At 41.3% G+C, this 20,511-nt stretch overlaps 1 protein-coding gene and 1 long non-coding RNA gene across 3 annotated transcripts in view; one reads left to right on the top strand and one right to left on the bottom strand.

Moving 5' to 3' along the window:
• LOC308395245 overlaps positions 1–11,855 on the top strand; it is a 35,337-nt gene extending 23,482 nt beyond the window's left edge. Inside the window, exon 5 of the long non-coding RNA XR_013971356.1 lies at positions 11,722–11,855. This is a non-coding gene — a long non-coding RNA (uncharacterized lncRNA). The remainder of the gene's footprint in view (positions 1–11,721) is intronic.
• LOC308395242 (zinc finger protein GLIS2-like) overlaps positions 6,649–20,511 on the bottom strand; it is a 30,136-nt gene continuing 16,273 nt past the window's right edge. Inside the window, exons 2-7 of one of the 2 annotated variants that reach the window (XM_080880011.1) lie at positions 17,610–17,798; positions 15,925–16,118; positions 13,374–13,559; positions 10,965–11,098; positions 10,056–10,174; positions 6,649–9,454 (exon numbers count right to left, since the gene is read on the bottom strand). In XM_080880011.1, coding sequence (XP_080736137.1) covers positions 8,781–9,454; positions 10,056–10,174; positions 10,965–11,098; positions 13,374–13,559; positions 15,925–16,118; positions 17,610–17,775 — 1,473 coding nt within the window. In that variant the 5' untranslated portion in view covers positions 17,776–17,798 and the 3' untranslated portion in view covers positions 6,649–8,780. The remainder of the gene's footprint in view (positions 9,455–10,055; positions 10,175–10,964; positions 11,099–13,373; positions 13,560–15,924; positions 16,119–17,609; positions 17,799–20,511) is intronic. The other variant, XM_080880012.1, reaches the window with a different exon arrangement.

Below are 20,511 nucleotides of genomic sequence, written 5' to 3'. Positions count from 1 at the left end.
GTATGTTCAGTCCATGAGTTTAATGTGGGTCAGATGTCAGGAGGCAGAGTTCAGGAGTCTGACATCTGTGGGGAAGAAGCTGTTCCGGTACCTGGTGGTCTTAGTCCGGAGGCTCCTGTGGCGCCTCCCAGAGGGCAGGAGGGTGAAGAGTCCATGTGATGGGTGACTGGGGTCTTTGATGATTTTCCCAGCCCTTTTCAGACACCGCTTCCTGTAGATGTCTTTTATGGCAGGAAGTGGTGCTCCGGCGATGCGCTGGGCAGTTTTCACGACCCTCTGCAACGCCTTCCGGTCCGAGGCAGAGCAGTTCCCGTACCAGACTGTTATACAGTTGGTCAGGATGCTCTCGATGGTGCAACGATAGAAGTTCACCAGGATGTCTGAGGACAGGTGGTTCTTCCTCAGGGTCCTCAAGAAGAAGAGGCGCTGGTGAGCCTTCTTGACCAGCTTGGAGCAGTTGGTCGTCCAGGTGAGATCCTCGGAGATGTGGACTCCCAGGAACTTGAAGCTGCTCACACGCTCCACAGCCGTCCCCTTAATGTGGATGGGTGGATGTGGGTCAGCATTCCTCCTGTAGTCCACGATGAGCTCCTTGGTCTTCTCGGTGTTAAGCAGCAGGTTGTTTGTGTCGCACCACTCAGCCAGACGATCCACCTCCTCCCTGTAGGCGGCCTCATCGTTGTCACTGATGAGGCCAATCACCGTGGTGTCATCTGCAAACTTAATGATGGTGTTGGAACCATCAGCAGGTCTGCAGTCGTGGGTGAAGAGGGAGTAGAGGAAAGGGCTCATCACACAGCCTTGTGGTACACCGGTGTTCATTGTGATGGTAGATGAGCAGTGGTTATCCAGCCGGACATGTTGGGGGCGGTTGGTCAGGAAGTCCAGTAACCATTTGCAGATGAGGGAGCTGATGCCCAGGTCTGTCAGTTTCCTGATGAGTTGTGAGGGGTGGATTGTGTTGAATGCTGAACTGAAGTCTATAAACAGCATTCTGGCGTAGGTGTTGTTGTTGTCCAGGTGTGAGAGGACAGAGTGCAGTGCGATGGAGACTGCATCCTCTGTGCTCCTGTTCCGGCGGTATGCGAATTGGTGGGGGTCCAGGGTGGGGGGGAGACAGGATTTGAAGTGTGCTAGGACCAGCTGCTCTAAGCACTTAGTGATGATGGGGGTGAGTGCTACTGGGCGGTAGTCATTGAGGCAAGATGGGTTGGAGTTTTTGGGTATCGGGACGATGGAGGTGGATTTGAAGCAGGCCGGTACCACAGCGTGGGCCAAGGACAGATTGAATATGTCTGTGAGCACTCCTGCAAGCTCCCCAGAACACGCTCTGAGAACACGCCCGGGGATGCCATCTGGACCTGCAGCCTTGTGGACATTGATCCTGCTCAGCACCGCTCCTACATCGGTGGGGGAGAGAGTCAGAGGTTGGTGGTCTGGCGTCATGTCTGCTTTGGTTGTGGTTGTGGGGTTCCCTCGCTCAAAACGAGCATAAAAGTTGTTGAGCTCGTTGAGGAAGGAGACATCAGAGGATGCGGGGGAGGGTTTGGTGGTCCTGTAGTCTGTAATGGTCTGGAGTCCTTGCCACATGCGTCGGGGGTTGGAGTTGGAGAAGTGTTCTTCTACCTTCTTTTTGTAATGGTGTTTGGCTTTTTTGATGCCCTTCTTTAGATTAGCCCTGGCTGTGCTGTAGGCGTGTGCATCTCCTGACCTAAAGGCGGTGTTGCGGGCCTTCAGGAGGAGACGAACATCCCGGTTCATCCAAGGCTTCTGGTTGGGGTACATGGTGATCCGTTTCTGGGTGGTGACACTGTCTGTGGTTTCGGAGATGTAATCCAGTACAGATGAGGCGTACTGGTCCAGGTCTGTGTGGGTGAACATATTCCAGTCTGTGTTTTTAAATCTGTCCTGGAGCACTGCGTCTGTCCCCTCTGGCCACACTTTAATTGTCCTCACAGCAGGTTTCACACGTTGGATGAGTGGTGAATACCGAGGTGTGAGGAACAGGGAGAGATGGTCCGATTGTCCAATGTGGGGGAGGGGTGTGGCTTTGTAGGCTCCAGCCAGGTTGGAATACACATGGTCTAAAGTCTTGTCTCCTCTGGTGTGGCAGGAGACATGTTGGTGGAATCTGGGGAGGACTGTCTTTAAATTGGTGTGGTTGAAGTCGCCAGCAACAATAAAAGCAGCCTCGGGGTGTTTATTCTGGTGTTTGTTAATGGCTGCAGAAAGTTCTTTCATGGCTAACCTAGCATTAGCGTCGGGGGGGATATACACGGCAGTGAGTATGATTGAAGTGAGTTCTCTGGGGAGATAATAAGGTCTGCATTTGACCATTAGAAACTCCGCATTAGGTGAGCAGTGACTCTCAGTAGTAGTGGAGTTCATGCACCAAGCATTGTTAATATAAATGCACAAACCTCCACCTCTGGTCTTGCCGGAGTCATCTGCTAGCCTGTCGGCTCGGTGTGTGTGGCGTCCTGCTAACTCGATAGCATTGTCCGGGCAGCTGTTGTTCAACCATGTTTCGGTGAAAAACATGACATTTGAGTCCATAATCCGTCTGTTGTTAGAGATGGAGAGCCGTATCTCATCCATTTTGTTTGCCAGAGAACGGACATTGGCGAGGAAAATACTGGGTAAAGGCAGCCGGTGTGGTGTTAGCTTTAGCTTAGCCCGTAGCCCTATACATTAGCACTAAGGGAACGCACTGAATGACCTGGTGGTTTTTGTCCATAAAACTACTCGTCTAAGATTACCACAAAGTAAAAGATCTCTCAGCAAAATTATGCAACATTTTAGGCACACTATTGCCCCGATCAAATCAGTGAGCTGGGATGTTTTACTCTAAACATGAACTACTGTTACAGCAACAGACATGGACTACTAGTTGTAATCTGGAAAAGGTCACCTTCTATTTGTTCTCCCGTAAATTTTTTACAGCGCTGTTAATTCAATCTTGCAGGCCTTCTTAGAACAAAAATGAGAAAAAGAGAGCCGATTAGTAGCTCATCCAAGCACAAAACAAAATCACCTGCCAGGTTTTCTCTAAGTGCACTGTCACAATGTTAAAGGGCCCCGTTATACACTGAAAAAAAGGGATTGGCCAACTCTTGGATTTACGTAAGCATCTTGCGTGTATTTAACATAAGTGCCTCATGCTTTAAAGTTAAGTGTAATTATATAGTGTAGAAACTACATGATATGCAGAGAGGCTAGATTAAATTGTTCATATCATGTTCGAGTGAAGTAAGTCAATAACTTACTGCGACACCACACGGGATTTCAGTCTCGCACGCTTTGGATTGTGGTTTCAGGAAGGCATCCATCTCAGTCAAATCGAGCAGCCGCCTCTAAGTAAATTGGGTGGTTGTTGCATTAAAAAAGTCGAACTTGTAATTTAAACACAATAATTTCATGTTTCTATGAATGTAATTAAATCATGAAGAATCTGTACGAAATTCAACAACTTAATTTGTTCTTGTTGAGACGACCTGATACAATCTAGTAAGAGTGGTTAGTTGCTGAACTCATGAAATTCACAAGATCGCACGAGATTTCAAACTGCAGGAAAACCACTGGAGTTATAAGAGGCAGACAACTACACACACACCACATGTATGCTATTGCTATTTATTGTGGTTTAACCTGTCAAGGACAAAAACGTACAAAAGAATTCTGCATCAAGCCTTGAAATCATAGCTTTCCTCCTTTCGTTAAGTCTGTATTGGTGGCGTGGTGGTTAGTGCTGTTGCTTCACATTAAGAAGGTCCTGGGTTCAAATCCACAATCTGGCTAGTTTGCACTGGGTTCTCTTAGGGTATTCTGTTTTTCGTCCCAGAGTTAAAAGTCAAGCAGTTGTTAGAATTAGGTTAATTGGTGATTCTAAATTACCTGTGAATGTAAGTGCAAATGGTGGTTTGTGATAGACTTGTGAGCTGTCCTGCCTTGTAACCTATCACTTCAGGGTTATTTCCCAGCCCCCCTGCACCAGAATAAGGTTAGGAGGATGGTAGCTATTGTAGATCCATTCAATTTTTATGGTAACCAGACTCTAGACTTTGTTGAACATTATGTAATATGAAGACAACATGTAGTATTTAAGTGACCAAGTAGTACTGGGGTAAAAGTTATTGAATAGTGTTAAAATAAAATGACAAAATTGTGAAGGATTAAAATATTCCAAGAGCTCAACTTACATCATCTGAACATGTTTCAATCGTGTTTTATGAACACAAAATGCACATGGTTATTACATATGAAAAAGCTGTGTTGATTTAACTCAATTGTTTAAGTTTTTGCCAAAGCAAGAAATTTGTGTGCAACCAATGTCCACTATTGAATCAAGTAAATTCAACATGGCCTTTTGTTCAGTGTAGACATGTCCATGGTGGAGATGATTCCACACTGCTTCAATAAGTTTGAGCTCCATGCTCTGGAGAAGCCAGTCCATGACTGATAGTATTCCACTGTGTGTTTTCCCATACAGCTACATGTTTACTGAATTGGCATTGTGTTTGGGGCAATTGTCATGCCAAAGCAAAAGCCATCACCAATAAGATTGTATTGTTTGTATATGTTCGTAGTTCCATCCAATTTCGCCAAAATCCCCAACATCACTGGCTTGAAATGCAGCAGTCACTGTTGTACGCCTCATAAGTTCATGACCGTTTGACTCAAAATTCTGAAATCTGATTTCACTCCTTGATAAGAGGCGTAACAATTGTAATTTGGCAACCTCAGCCTTTGCTCCATGTTAACCTTCCTTGACAGCTAACCTTCTGAGACCATTTCTAATGAGGCTTCTCATTTCAGGTATTTGGTAGATTTCTTTAATTTCTTAATTTCAGATACTATTCATCTATTGCAGGTAGTTTTTAAGCAACACCACTTTTTCTTTTGTCCTCCACAGTTCCACATCATGCAGAGATCCACTAGATTTTCAGGTGATGGCTCTTTGGAGATCATCCTGTTGGTGCAGAAATAATATTTTTATGCCTATCAAACTGTTTTATTGTTGGCATTTTTCATAGATTCAATTAAAGAAATGGGGAGGGTTAACTCGGCGCAGACAAGGATTTACACTCACATTAACACCTACAGGTCGTTTAGAATCAACAATTAACTTTTCCCTGCTGGGGGGATTTTCCCATGACATTTTTATCAGACACTTCTGTGGTTAACCACAATAAGCCAGTAATTGGTTGGAATCCCATCCCTCCATTCCCTCCTCTTTCTTTTTGTGTGTTTGTGTGTGAATGTTATATACCACAGCCACAGCATTTAAATGTCCTATTTCCTCAGGCTGGCAGTTCATGCCTGTCCAATCAAGGTTAGAATTAGGGTTAGGGTGGGGACTAGGGGTCTAAGTGAGCATTTGCAGATTGAGTGTCATCACCCCATGAGGTTTTGGATTGGAGGTATAAAACTTGTTCCAACCAATCCACTGTCTTCAGTCCAGAGAAAGATTACACGTTTACAATGCTTATACAACTGTATTACTTCTCCAAGTGCTGAAACCTAAGGCTTTCATTACAAAGGTGTATTTACACGTCAAATATTTACTGATTTTCTTTCTCACCTACGAACAATTACCTACCTGGAGGGGAAGAGGGGCCCTTACTATAACCAAAGCTGTGACAGGCATGCCATTGCAACACCCATCAGAGATGTTTTATTGTTAATATGTCACCCGAGATGTGGAGACATATTATTATAACCCACTTAGATATGGGAGGACCATTTTCTGATTCTCCTCGGAGCTATCAGTAACATTCACGTGGTAATTCTTTCACATCGATAAGAAGATACCTGTTTGTCTGCTTTTTCCTGCTTTCTATTCATGCTGGTATACAAGGAAGCTACCTGATGTCATAATCTCAAACAAATGAAACAGCAGAGGCAAACTCTAACTGTGAGTGGGCATAACACAAATAGAGAAGAGTGGACACGCACAGTAAGAAAAACCCTAATTTATTACAATTCTTTATTCTACCATGTAGTCTTTCAACTTGTAAAGTAACAAAACAAAAAACATCACAGCACAAAAATTACACAATGGTGTCACACTCTCTCCTTTAATGCATTTATTGACACTGAGTCATTGCCATAGTCGTAAACATTGGTGGAGTGTTTAAAAGGTGTTGCAGTCGCCCTGATGTACAAATCACATCTGTTGTCAAGCCTTTAAAAAGTTTAACGTTTCCTAAAATGTAATTTTTAAAAAAAAAGCATATATATGCACTTTACAGCTGAGTACATATGTTCCATATACTGAGTGATATATTTTAGCTGAAACACAAGGCACTTACTGGGGCACCTTTGAAATACTGATCAGGATGTGCAAACAGGAATACAAGATCAACACAGATACTGGCCATGTGTGGCCATCGTCAAACACTTCCCCTTCACTGCCTCTGGACAGACTGCTTTTTTTTCTGTTCCTACTTATGCCATGTCTCAACATTTGTTCAAAGCAAATGTGTAATTATTATTGCCATATACACACCTTTGTCTACCCACAAGAATTATTCCTTCAGGCAGGGCTGATCCTGTTTAGACCATTGTCTTGAAACGATTAGTACAACAAACACTAAACTAATATAATCTGCGAGTGAAGGAGCTCTGACCTTCACTTGTGTCAATATGTTTGTTTTTCGTTTTTTTTTTTTTTTTTTAGTTCGTTCTTCTTGCGATTAGAAAAATCACATGGTCAACATAGCTTTTTGTTGAAAATAATCTGTCACACATCATTGTGTTCTAAGTCTGAGTCAAGGTTTTACTGTTAGCTAAAATAAACAGCAGTGGAGATATGAGAGCAACACTGAGCACTTTTCTATGTGCAAATTAGTGCGATAACTGCTGACATTGTCCTGTGTAGCGTGAGACCTCTTGTGATTTAGCATTTTTAAATCAATATTTTTGGGGGTTGGAGGCAAGGCAATTATTCTGTTTGCTTTTGGCTTGGAAATTAAGCAGGTGAGGGGATATACCAGGACTACATATTGCACGTAGCAACTGGTGTACCAAACTGAAACCATAGAAACCTTTACATGATCAGACCGAGTCAAAGATTTTGATTTCAAACTGACTTAAGTACAATCTATAAGAAGACTGCTGTGCAAAATCTTTTCCATAAACACATAATTTCCTCTTCATATGCATAAATATTGTGTAAACAGCTTTGCTCAAATAAAATCAACTGTATCAAGGGTAGCTCTGTATTGTATGTTTTAATATTACATAATTGTGTGTGTTTTGGTGTGTGGACTGTACTTCCTATTGCTCCCCACATCCTTGTTTCCTCACATCTTTATTGTTGAGGAAACAATCTGAGTCGATGGAAGCACTCTGTGGGGGTTGTCGAGCTTAAAAACTACACAAGGCCGGGGTGCCAGCTGTTTTTCCTTAGCAGCTTTGGTAAATTTAATCCACGAGCTTGCCTGTGGAAAAATCCTTTAGGAAATCAAGCTGTAGATGAAATTAAAAAGATGGGTTTATGAAGGCTCAGTTCACCCAGATTACACATATTCCCCAACTTCTGTTATTTAGCTGTGCAGCGATGTGGTTTTGTTTCTCTTTGGAGTAAACATTTCCTAGTGGGTTTATGATCTCAGGCCCCAGTTTCAAGTCTCACCATGATATTAACTTGGTAAACTGTGGTTTAATTTAGAGTAAAACAGACTATGAAGGTGGGTATACGTGATGGCCGGGCAATCACAATGTTTTCCCTGGTCATTACTGTATGAGTCACTATTATATGGACTTACTTTTTGACCTTTGGTTCTCTTACTCATCATCTGGGGTTTTAAAACCAGAGACCAGTTAAAGCAAACAAATTTTAAATGCCCGAGACTTTTTATCAAGCCTACTAATAACTACAAACAGCTATAGTGGTTGAGGAAATTATCCAAACAACATTGCTATCCTTAGGAGTATTTCAACAGGAGAAACTGTTTGCACTGATGATTTAACATTACCCAGATAACAACTAGAGCTATAGAGATACTCAGTAGGTATCTCAGGTCAATGTGAAAAAAAAAATATAAAGTGGATCTGCATGCTACGATTAAGGATCTGGCTTTTTTTCTTTTCTTTGCAATATGGATGAACTGACCTTCTCAAAGTTAAGACAGCTAAATGCATGTATGGTGTAAAAAATAACTGTTATGCAGTACAAAAAGGCCCTGCTGAAGTTTTGCTCATTACAAGACCACTGTACTCAAGTCTGTCTTTAGTTATTATTGGTTGGAATGGCTGAACTGTTGCATGGCTCTAACTGTGGAAGGGATTTTTATAACCTTATACACCCACAAAAGCTTTCCACAGTCATATGCACTGCATTATGTTAGTAAAACCAATAAGGTTTCATGCCCGGGTATTAAATACTAGTGTTTTGTCAGGAGCCACCAGCTTCACAGAGATCTACACCTTTGGTTTAACTCCTTAATACAACATAAATGAGGAAGTAAACGTCCTGTTTTAAAGAGCAACAATATATCAACAAAAGGAAGTGATGCAGGCATACACTGAGGGACTGTAGATAGAATTATCTGGATTTTCCATGATATGCCAACATAAAGACATTTCAGTGTATCTTAATGTGGCACCAAGGTATCCAGAGCGAGTCTCACATGTTATGTACTTTTTTAAACTATTACACTTACATTACCAGTGATTTCTGATAAAATGTTAGTATGAGACACGGTGATAATGATGATGGCAGGCTGGAAAAACACAAAGTCAAACTCTCTGGTTCTCTGAGTTGCTGACAGTTCATCTTAACTAACAACAGCTGGTTTGAGGAGTAGCGCCCTTGATGGAACCACCACCCAAGACAAAGCGTCACTTTGTCTCGCCCCAACCCCTGCAGAGAGGTTCAGCACTTCCCCGTCCTCTCCTTCCTCTGATTCCTCCCCGTCCTCTGGCTCCCTTCTTACTACCTGCCCCAGACCTCCCAAAGCCCCCAACCCAAACATAGACGCAGCTGAAAGTCCAAAGCGCAACAGTGGGGAGTCTGAAAGGCTGAGCGATCCCATGCTTCCTCCTCCACCCATGGAAAAGAGCGGTGCCCGGTGGTGGCCTAGAGCTCTGGCATGGCAGAAAGCAGAGAGTGGCAAGGACGTCCCAAGGCCCCCAAGAAGGGCTGCAGCAGCCCCAGGGATGATGACAGGAGTCCCGCCTACAGAGGGCTGTTCAGTGGCACTCTGGTGGGTAGGAAGGCCCAGCCCTGTCCCTGACCTACTTGAACTCCCCGGCTCTTGGGCAACAAAGTGCCCATGAGCCTTGATGTGCTTGCGTAGGGAGCTGGGGTCTGTGTAGCGCTTCAGGCAGCCAGCCATCTTGCAGTAGTAAGGCTTGTCCACATAGTGGGTGCGAGTGTGCTTGAAGCGGTCACTAGAGTTGGAGTAGCGCTTGCTGCAGCCTTCATAGGGGCAGATGTAAGGCTTTTCCCCTGAAAGAAAAGAGAAACAAACAAATATGAGTCAGAGACAGAAGGACAAAGGAAGGAGAAATGGAGGGGAAAGAAATGATTTGATTTGAGAACAATGCCAGAGAAGGATGTTGTCAGTTTGTTTCTAACTCTTGAGATTCATGGTGTGTCATTGCTCAACAAGGAAAGGAACAAAGAAGAAAGTGTTATTCCGATGTGACACTTTTTAAAAGAACAAAATAAAATACTGCATAAGAACAAAAGATATAAAATACTTTATTTTTAATGGTCAATGGTCGCCATTGACCATGGTCGCCTTAATGGTCGCCTTTTGTAATAGCCTCACTGGGACGTTCCTTTTTTTTCAAAAGGTTTAATTTGCTCCTTCTTTACATTATTAGAGTAAAGTCTGTCATTTATGACAGAAGTGATAGCAGAGTTGTACGTTTTATTTTTTCAGAAATCACTCAGTCAGAACATGCTATATTATTTAGTCTTAAAATATTTTTGGAATCTTCCCGTGTACCACTAGAGGGAGCCCACGTACCACCAGTGGTATGCATACCACAGTTTGAGAATGACTGGTTCAAGTCATTGCTGGTTTTGATGGGACTGAACTCACCTGTGTGCGAGCGAGTGTGTATCTTCAGGTTCTCCAGACGTGAGAAGCTCTTGTTACAGGTGGGACAATGGTGTGGCTTCTCATTGGTGTGTGTGCGGATATGAATCAGCATTTTATACCTAGAAATCATAACAAATAAGACACACATTTACAATCAAGATCAAGCCGTTTTTATTTTTTTCAGCATTTTTACCTAGGATGTGGCTGCTGATATTCAAATGTGTCTTATCTTGGAAGCCTGACATATGATGCTTACATTTATTAGTTTCAGATGTAGCCATTCTTGTATTTTGCTTGTTTACATTATTGTATTTGCACAACTCTGTTGCTTGTGAAGCTCGCACACAAGAATTTCACTCACATGTACTGTACCAATGTACCTGCACATGTGATGTGACAATAAAAGTGATTTGATTTTGACATTATATTGAAAAGATCATGACTCGCTCTGATGACCTGTCACACTGGATTCAAAGCTACTATTGCTAGCATGTTTTCATTTCTTTGTTTCTTAAGGCAGCCAACCTTTTTTGCACCACGGACCAGTTTATGTCCAACAATATTTTCACAGACTGGCTTTAATGTGTCGCGGATAAATACAACAAAATAAAATCAGTACTGGTACCAAAAAAAGAAGATTTATTCATGATATACGGGAAAAGACCCAGGGAAACCGAGTTAACAATAAAAATGATAAAAATTAAAACAACGCTAAAAACCAATAAAAACCCTGAGAACCATAAATTTCGCACTCAAGCCTCAACTGTCGCGGCCCGGTACCAAGCGACTCGCAGATGGGTACCGGAAATTACATTGCTTTTAACACCTGTTGCTTAGAGACTGGTATAATTTTTATGAGAAATATGCTTTGTGTCATCCTCATGACAATGGAATAAAGCCACAGAATACCTTGCATTGAAGCCCCTCCCATTTCGAGCACAGCCTTCCCATTGGCAGCAGTATCCAGAATCCTTTTCGGGCTTGACATGGAAGTCGTTGATGTGATCCACCAGGTCCTGCAGTGAATCGAACAGCAGGTGGCACTGAAGGGCAAAAGAGGGAATGAAGCACATGGCTGATAAGAAACCTGATTGTGACCTTTTTAGGAAACTTTCACACAAACAGTTGATGTTTTTTTCTTCTTATGTCACTCTTTCTTTTTAATTGAAAATGTTTGAACAGTATACCATTAAAAGCAACCTTTGTCAAAGTATCTACAGTTCCACAGTTCAGTACAGTAGGTGCTATTTCCTAAATTTGTAAACTCCGTAACATATTGTATTATTTAAATAGTTTCGTCTTTTACTGTTACTGTCTTGGAGCAACTGTAACCCACACAATTTCCTTAGGGATTAATAAAGCATTCTGATTCTGATTCAAAGGATTAAAGAGAAAATAAGCCTCTGTCTCTAGAATTTTCTGCATTGTCCCAGGATATGGATTTTATATCTGTAAATTTAATGTAAATTAAAAAATAAAATGAAAAAGCAGAATCATCCTAGACAAAACAAACCAATAGGCGATTGTGGCAGAGGTGTGGTCCTTGGCTCAGCTGCAGGGGAGGGGTGGTGCAGTGAGCTCAAGGGGCAGTGCCAGGGAGGTTGGTGGGACACGTGTGTGGTGTTATAGTTAATGAGCTCTCTCTCTTTTCCTGTCTGATTTTTAGTGAAGCCGGAGCAGAGAGTGGGGAGGTGTGTCAGAGTGTGGCTGGAAGCTGCTCGCGTGGGTGCCAAGCCGGGGAAAAACGACAAAGAGACTGTCAGTAGTGTGTGTGATGGCAATAAAAGGAAAATAAACCCATACAGTGTGTCCATTTGTGGTCCTTCTTCACAGCAATAGTATTTTCTATAAATTTGTATATTTTAAACATTTATTTTAAAAAGTTTCTATTGCACTAAAAATCAGGTAGCATGACAGATGTTTTGTCTAATTAAATTAATATAATGTAGGAGTAGGTCGTGGATAATAGGCATTGATTTGTAAATAACTGGACATAAACTTGAGCTTATTATATAATATTATACGAGAGTATCTTTCTAACTAAATAGGCAGCTTGTAATCTTTTGCTTGAGGTTATATCAAGAGATATAAAACGTTCTGGGGTCTACTTGAAGGAAAGGCAGATGCCAAATTTAAAGTGAGGTCAGAGGTCAAATGTGACATGTGTCAAACTATAATAACATGATACAGGCACGCAAGCAAACACTATCAAAAACATAACTTTGGCAGAGTCAACTGCAGTTTAAATGACAGGTAATAAGTATGTGTAAGTATAAAAAGATCATTTCATAGCTCGGATAAAGCCATCATAAAAACATAATGTTATTGATGGGTAACTCTAAATCTTTAAAAGAGTTTTTCCTGTGGATTCACAACAGTCACAAACCCCATGAATGTGTGACACAAGCTTTAAGTGTGCAAGCTGATCATCACAAAAAGTTATTCTTCTTTGCTTCATATTTATGGTTCATCCCATCTTCAAACTTAGTCTTAGTACACAACTATACATTTCTGTGACTTTGATGGCTCTGTGTGCGGTATGAATGTGAGTATTAATGGGTAACTGTGGCTTGGTGTAAGAGAGCTATAAAAAAACAGGTGAAAACACTCTGAGGAACACTGCTGCTGCTAGCAAAAAGGGAGATTCTGGCTATTATTAGCCTGACGTGATGATCTTACTGTATGTAATAAATTTAAGTGTGACGTACTGAAGAGCATGTCCATTAATCATAGCATCTGTTGTTCTGATATATGAGTTACGTTTTGTACAGTTTACCTAATCAAGGTACTTCATTGTTTTTCATTCATTTTTTATACATAATTATTAATCCTTTAGTTCTTAAAACACCAGAATATAATATAGGAAATTTTGACCTTTTAATTCACCCAACTATATTTTTTTAAAAACACAAAGTTTATCTATTTAAAATTATACAAACAGATGAAAAAGTAAATCCCTTTTCACACCAAAATGGTTAATTTGTTATTGCTAGATCACACCGCACACCACACTCATTTTTTTATACTGTAACCTCTGATAGCATTTATCCCCGCTGACCTCTTTTTCTGTAACTCTCAGCTTTATATATTTTGTTTCCAGCGCCACTTAGTGGTCAGAGTAATGTTTGCAGGCTCTTTTTCACCCTCATTGAAGAAACTGCTTGTGCCTGCTATTAAGTGTAGGGTTTGAAGCGCGACACATGATTAATAATATTATCTGCCAAAATAATATGACTCAAGCTTCTGCTAAAATGCATGCAATAAACATATAACTAATATATAAGTATAACTAAACCTACAATATTTAATTACACGTACCTTCATCCAACGACAGGCCAACTGAGCATCCATGGAGGGTTCCGGAGAAACCGGCTTCTCTCTAGTCTGACTGATGAACATGGAAGAGGGAAAGCTGTAGCTTCTTGGTGGACTTCTAACTGGGACATAAAATGGATAGCCCTGTGGTGAAGCACCAGGTTCCACACCTCGGTGAAAAGGTGATTCCTAAAGCAGAGGAGGATAGAGAGAGGTCAGAGCAAGAGAATTTTGTGGCAACAAAGGCAAGATGTTCATTAGCTATTCACAAGAAAAGAAAAATAATTAATTTACTTCACCGTTAACGATGAAGAAAGAAGCTGACCTAACACTAAAGCCTGCCACTTTGAGCTTGATCATTAGAAAGATACAACTATCAGAGGAAATGGAGGAAGGTTGTGAAATAATAATGTACTCCTTCTGATCGTGTTTACTTCAAGTGTGTTAAAGTACGATTTAAGAGCTTTTGCATCCATGACATGTATGTTTATTAAATGGGGATTGAAGGTCTGCATTTGTTTTTTGATTTATAGAATACACTTCAGCAAATCCAGTGATGACAATGAAAAAGGGCTTGATAATGTAAAAATGAGGACTTTCTCTGCTAAATGATAAATCTGGTCCAAGAAGGGAGATTTTGTGCCGTAACTAAAGGAGTTGTGTGTTTGATGTTTTCACCATTAAAGCACAGCTAAAATTTGATTTAGACAGAATCACTGCGTGGCTGTGTGCAGATGCTGCACCGGCAAATTAGATTCACTCCCTGGATCACTTTTCTATTCAGTCCTGCTGAAGAAAAATGGAGCGCATTCAGCCACGATTAGTCACCGGTGTGAGAATTCTAAGATTGTGGTCATGCCTGTTCAGAAGATTAAGTGATTACATGAATACATACACGTACCTGGAGTGCGTGCTTGTAAAACATTTTTATTATTCTTTTTATTCTTGCAATCGTCTTTAAAATGAGTGCAACACACATGTGTTTGTAATGAACCCCGCTCAGGTTAGGGGAATGTGACATTCCTGGGTTTTTCAAAAGCTGGACAAACATTAAAGGAACTGTTTTAGAAACATGCTCACATGCGTTCATGCTGAGAGACAGATGTGACTCACATGTGTACTGTGAAGGTAACACTACAGCCAGCAGCCAGTTAGCTTGTAAAATATTCATTTGTGAGCTGTACAGGTGCTAGTAGTCCCAAAAACCGCTGTTCTATTAATGTCCTCTTGGGTTCCGCTCCCATTTGTAAAATGCCAAAATCCAGCTGTAACAACTACATCTCTGTACAAAAAAAATTATATTCACATTCACAACAGCTTCGCAGTTGGTGATCTTTTTTTTATATCTCATCCATTTTGATACTTTTAAGACATCAATTCAGGGGCATGTGCATTTTAATCCGACCAGTGTGCTGACACAGGGAAATGATTACCATTTCCTAGGCCTCACTTCTGCTTATCTGAGATCTTAAACAATCACATGACCTTCTATGAGTAAGCATTTTGTCAACAGTGGAAAGAAAAATCTCCCTTTTAACAGGAAGAAACCTTCAGCAGAACCAAGCTCAGGGAGGAGCGAACATCTGCTGCGACTGGTTGGAGTGAGCAAAATAGCACAGGACAAAAGACGTGATGTGAAAGGGAGCCAGAGATTAATAACAACTGTGATTCAATGCAGAGAGGTCTATGAACATAGTGAGTGAGAAAGGTGGTTGAAGAAGAAATACTCAGTGCATCATGCAAATCCCCCAGCAGTCTACACCTATTACAGCATAACCAAGAGAGGATTCAGGGTCACCTGATCCAGCCCTAACTATATGCTAAGGACAGTTTTAAGCTTAATCTTAAAAGTAGAGATAGTGTCTGTTTCCCGAAGCCAAACTGGAAGCTGGTGCCATAGAAGAGGGGCCTGAAAACTGAAGGCTCTGCCTCCCATTCTACTTTTAAATAATCTAGGAACAACAAGTAAGCCTGCAGTGCGAGAGTGAAGTGCTCTAATACGGTGATACTACAAGGTCATTAAGATAAGATGGGGCCTGATTATTTTAGACCTTGTATGTGAAGAGCAGGATTTTTGATATCTCAAATCAAGATCAACAAGGTCAACAAAATTCGAAGCAGAGGTTTGGCAATACAAATGTGCAACATAGAAGATGTCATTTTTTTCTCCCGTTAATTTTTAAACAAACTAAAACGCTATCCACACAATCCTAGCAACCGCTATCTAGACTCGCAAATTGACATGTAGTTTTTGACAACAATCATTTTTCAAGCTTGATACACTGCTCACAAATTGCTGTTATAAAAATGGGTCTTAATACAAGGTATTGATTCAGTCTGATGCTTTGCATGCTAAGTATACTGCACCCAGCCACTCAATTCAAATCTTTTTAATCCCCATGTCCTCTCTGGAATGTCACAAGAGATTGAAGTCATTACCAAGTCAACTGATGAAACAAGCAAAACACAACTTTCGTGTTTGCACACTAATTGCAAAGTGCAGCAACGCAAGGAGCGGTAGCATTAGTGCACTCCAGCAAACACATGGACTCACCCGAGAGAAGAGGTGTGGCTGAGGGCTGCTGCTGCTCTGAGGGGACTCCATGGGAGAGGATGGAGAGAGGGAGGATGGCGAGGAAGGGGATGGGGAGAGAGAAGAGGCATGGCGCAAGGAGGGGGACAGGCTGAGGTCCATGGCTGGAGGGGTGAAGCAGGACCCAGGTCGTTCTTGAGAGGAAGACAGGGAATCTAGATTAGAGATTAGAGATAAAGCAGGATCCTTATTACACCCATCGCAGTATCATGATTCATTGATTTCTTGCTTTGCTGAGGTTCATTTCACAAAATGTCCCTGTAATTTTACCAACGCGTTATTGTTTGCAGGTAATGCCACGGTCTTAGCAACACCCCTGCTCACTCTTTTTAAATATGTTTCAAAATATTTTAAATATACCTTTTCAATTTCATTGAGGCATGTAGAACATTTCTATAATCCTCTGACTTATTTTGTTCTTTCTTCTTCTTAGATTTTATAACAATCACAATAAAAGTAATAAATAAATCATGAGGCACTTTTCAAAACACGAAGAAAGTCGCATAAAAAATTGCACAAAGCGACTCCCAGGCCATTTCATTTTGTTATTATCGCAGCTATCTGAAACAATCACACAGAACTCATTAATGTAAGTGCATGGTGCTTCATCCATACTGGACACACAATAGCTACTAGCCCTTTGTTTGTCATCAGTAGTTAAAGCAAGCCATTTATCAGTTTGAAGGTTGGTGGATCAATTCCCAGTCTACCCCAGACTGCGTGTGAAGTCATCATTGGGCAGGATACTGAAACTCAAGTTGCCCCCAATCCATCCTTCAGAGTCTGAGTGTATGTGCAAATGTTAGACAAGGCACTTGGGTATGGATGTGTGCATGACTGGGTGAATGAGACTTTTAATAACAAGAGCTTCCATAAACATGGAAGGGAGGACCTTGGCATTGTTCATTAGTTCAGTCACGGCATCCATTGTGAATGATGGATTAGGTCCTCTTTATATGGTGATATATGGACTATTTATTATTATTTATATGGGCTTAAGTTTTTCCTTGTGTGAAGCTCAAAATCTCTTCTCTCTGTCCCAGGTTCACCACTCACCCCAGCTTCAGCCGTCTGCCTGCACCCTCTACTCTCAGCCCGTCCTACCTGCCTAGCTCTCCAGAAACCTTCCTAAGACTATATATGCAAACCAACCAACTAAATTTGTTGTAATCTCAGTTTCTATTTTCTGCCCATGTGTCCTTTAATCAATAGCAACAGCAGTGTTTCTGTGTTAAACAGAGACGGAAGCACACAACGCAGTAATGCTGAGCACAAAAGCTGACACAAGAATGAAGACACAAAGTCCATTGTGTTTGTGAATGTCACAGAGGTGCTGTATTTTTTTTAGGTCACTTCATATCAGTGTCACACTCCTCTTGTTATGAGCTGCACTGACAAAAATGGGGACAATCTTCTCGAGGACACAAATGAGCTACTGTTCACTGGGTTTGCAATAATAGGTTACCAGGAAAGTGAGGACAGAGAATCAACCTATTACGCTATTGCATTACCACAGTGATAAACTTAATTACTGCGCCATGACAATATCAAAGTCATGTCATGTGTGTATTTAGGAGAGTAGAAATGATGGAGAATTTATTTCGGTGATGCTAAAACTGCCAGATGTTTACCAGGTTAACTCGTACCTGGAGAAGAAGGAGGCGATGGAAAAGTTGTGCACTGTAGCCGCAGTCGTTTGATGCTGATGTGGGCACAAATAGAGGACGGGCAGCTCCTCTTTCCCAGTATCCCTGGACCGTCTGTGCGACCTGAGGGAAGCTTCAAGTCCAGTGGCTCATCCACAGACAACATGGCCGCCGATTATTGTTGCCCACCTAGCAACAGACAAACAAGTTAACAAACAAAGTGTCTTTATTTCAGTAAAGAGCAATGAAAGCAAATTTATTATTAGGACTTGCTTACTAATGTGTTTTTTTTAATAACCTCCTGGAATAAATCTGTACATTTCTTTTCCCTTTTCTCTCTCTCACACTCAGGGATACTGAGTCTGTTGTGGGTGCTAACCACAACTCCCCACACTCTGAAATGACTCTGACTCATCTGGGAAAGAAATACCTGGGACCCACAAATCAAAACATTTCTTTCACACCACCGTGCTAACGGACGACTATATAACAGGTTATTAAACAAAAAAATAATTTTGCACATCTTACAGCTACAGATGAGTTAAAAGATACGATTAATTCAATTAATTCACTCAATAAAGTGAGTTGTATGACTAAAATCATCCGTTTTTCTTGATCCAGGTTCTTAGGCTCTCGAGATTCAACATTCACACAAATAGTACAGAGTTACACATCTTTCTTCATGGGATATCCGCTGGTGTATCATCAGCTATCATTCCCCTCTTAGAATTTGGATAACAATATTCCTCTCTTTAGTAGTAGAGCATCCACATTTAGACTTCCAGATGCAATGAGAAATAATTCTGCAATAATCCCAAAAAAATTCTAAAATGACAGTCACAAAACTGTTACAAAAAGCTACTTAATATCCCACAAACTGAAGTAATAGTAACAGTTAGTCTAGATGACACTTCACTAAATTGTGAATACTTGTTAATTAACATACTACCTACAAATGTTAGTTGTTCTAGGTCATGTATTCTGTAATAAGGCAATTTGAAAATAGCAGGGCTTAGTTCTTTCGTTGTCAATTTTCGTTGTAGCTCAGTTCCCGGGGGGAAATCATAATGATGTGGGCCTGTTACTTTGATCCTCTGCATTTCTGTGGTGAACACTCGAGGGCCTAAACTAGACTTTTCAGTAGTTTTCCACTTCTGATGGTATGATACTCTGGGTGAAGCATGCGACAAAAGTTATCCCAGCCAACGACTAAACTCATGGGTTCTTGTTAGACTAAATGACTCAAGACGCAGATATGTGCTGCAAAGAAAAAAAATCTCCCAGCAGAAAACCAAAGAGGGGAAATTCTTGGACCAAACCCGCAGTGAAATGCTTGACAGCTGCCGGGAAAGTCAACGCAATACACGACATTTTTGCACCTGAGAATTCCACAGCTGTTATTCACTCCGTGTCAGTGGGAGTGTGTACGCGATGTCAAAAAAAGCTCATCTAATGTTGAATTACATTTGGTATTATATATAGGGTGGGCCATTTATATGGATACACCGTAATAACATGGGAATGGTTGGTGATATTAAAGTGCTGTTTGTGGCACATTAGTATATGTGAGGGGGCAAACTCCTCAACATGGGTGGTGACCATGGTGGCCATTTAGAAGTCGGCCATCTTGGATACAACTTTTGTTTTTTCAATAGGAAGAGGGCCATGTGACACATCAAACGTATTGGTAATGTCACAAGAAAAACAATGGTGTGCTTGGTTTCAACGTAACTTTATTCTTTCATGAGTTCATGAGGTTTATCTACTCTATGTTATACATACATAACTATAACATAGATATACACTCAACAGTCATAGCATTATGACCACCTGCCTAATATTGTGCTGGTCCCCTTTTGCTCCAAACATCGAGTCATGGACTCCACTAGACCTCTGAAGGTGTACTGTGGTATGTGACACCAAGATGTTAGCAACATATACTTTAAGTCCTGTAAATTGCAAGGTGGGGCCTCCACGGCTCAGACTTGTTCGTCCAGCACATCCCAATGATGCTTGATTTAATTGAGATCTGGGGAATTTGGAGGCCAAGTCAAAACCTTAGACTCATCGTTGTGCTCCTAAAATCATTCCTGAACTATCTTTGCTCCAGCATTATCCTGCTGAAAGAGGCCACAGTCATCAGGGAATACCATTTCCATGAAAGCGTGTACATGGTCTGTAATGGTTAAGTAGGTGGTACGTGTCAACATAACATCTACATGGATGGTTGGACCCGAGGTTTACCAGCAACATTGCTCGTAGCAACACACTGCCTCCACCAGCTTGCCTTCTTTCCATAGTGCATCAAGTTGCCAGGTGTTTCCTCATTCAAAACTTTGATATATATGTTGCTAATTGCAAGTTTACTTTAAAGAAAAGAAAAGAAAAAAGACCGAACCAGGCTTAACTGTTAGCCCTTGCGTTTAATTGCAACCCTAGCATACAGACAAGACAATGGTAAAATAAAAATATTTCCCCATCCTACAAAAAAGACAGTTTGAAAACATTTCTACTTTGCAGAGTTCACTTAAAATCTTACACCCACAGTGCAGAAATGTTTGCAGGTATCCGTTTCAAAGACAACAGTATTTAAACTGCATTTAGTCAGTGTTTGCCTCCAGTGGAACTCCTAACTGGCGCCAGACGTGGGTTGTAAGTGCATTTTGTGACACAACTGCAAAAGCTCCACAGTGTGTCTCACCATATGACTCTTTAATGATAGCTGGCAGCAAGAGCATTCTTAATTTACTTTCACCGGCTGGATTAAACCTTCCAGCTACATGTACACCTCCTTAACTTCTAAACTTGCTGTCGCCGCAAATTCTTCCACAATCACCGACACAATCCCCCGACATAATATAAGGCAGAGGCTAAACCACAATGAAGTCAGTGTTTAGGTCCT

The sequence above is a fragment of the Rhamphochromis sp. 'chilingali' genome (assembly GCF_963969265.1).
Source record: "Rhamphochromis sp. 'chilingali' genome assembly, chromosome: 4".
NCBI lineage: Eukaryota > Metazoa > Chordata > Actinopteri > Cichliformes > Cichlidae > Rhamphochromis > Rhamphochromis sp. 'chilingali'.
Note: the sequence above shows the minus strand (reverse complement) of the source record. Positions and strands in the feature narration are given on the sequence as shown.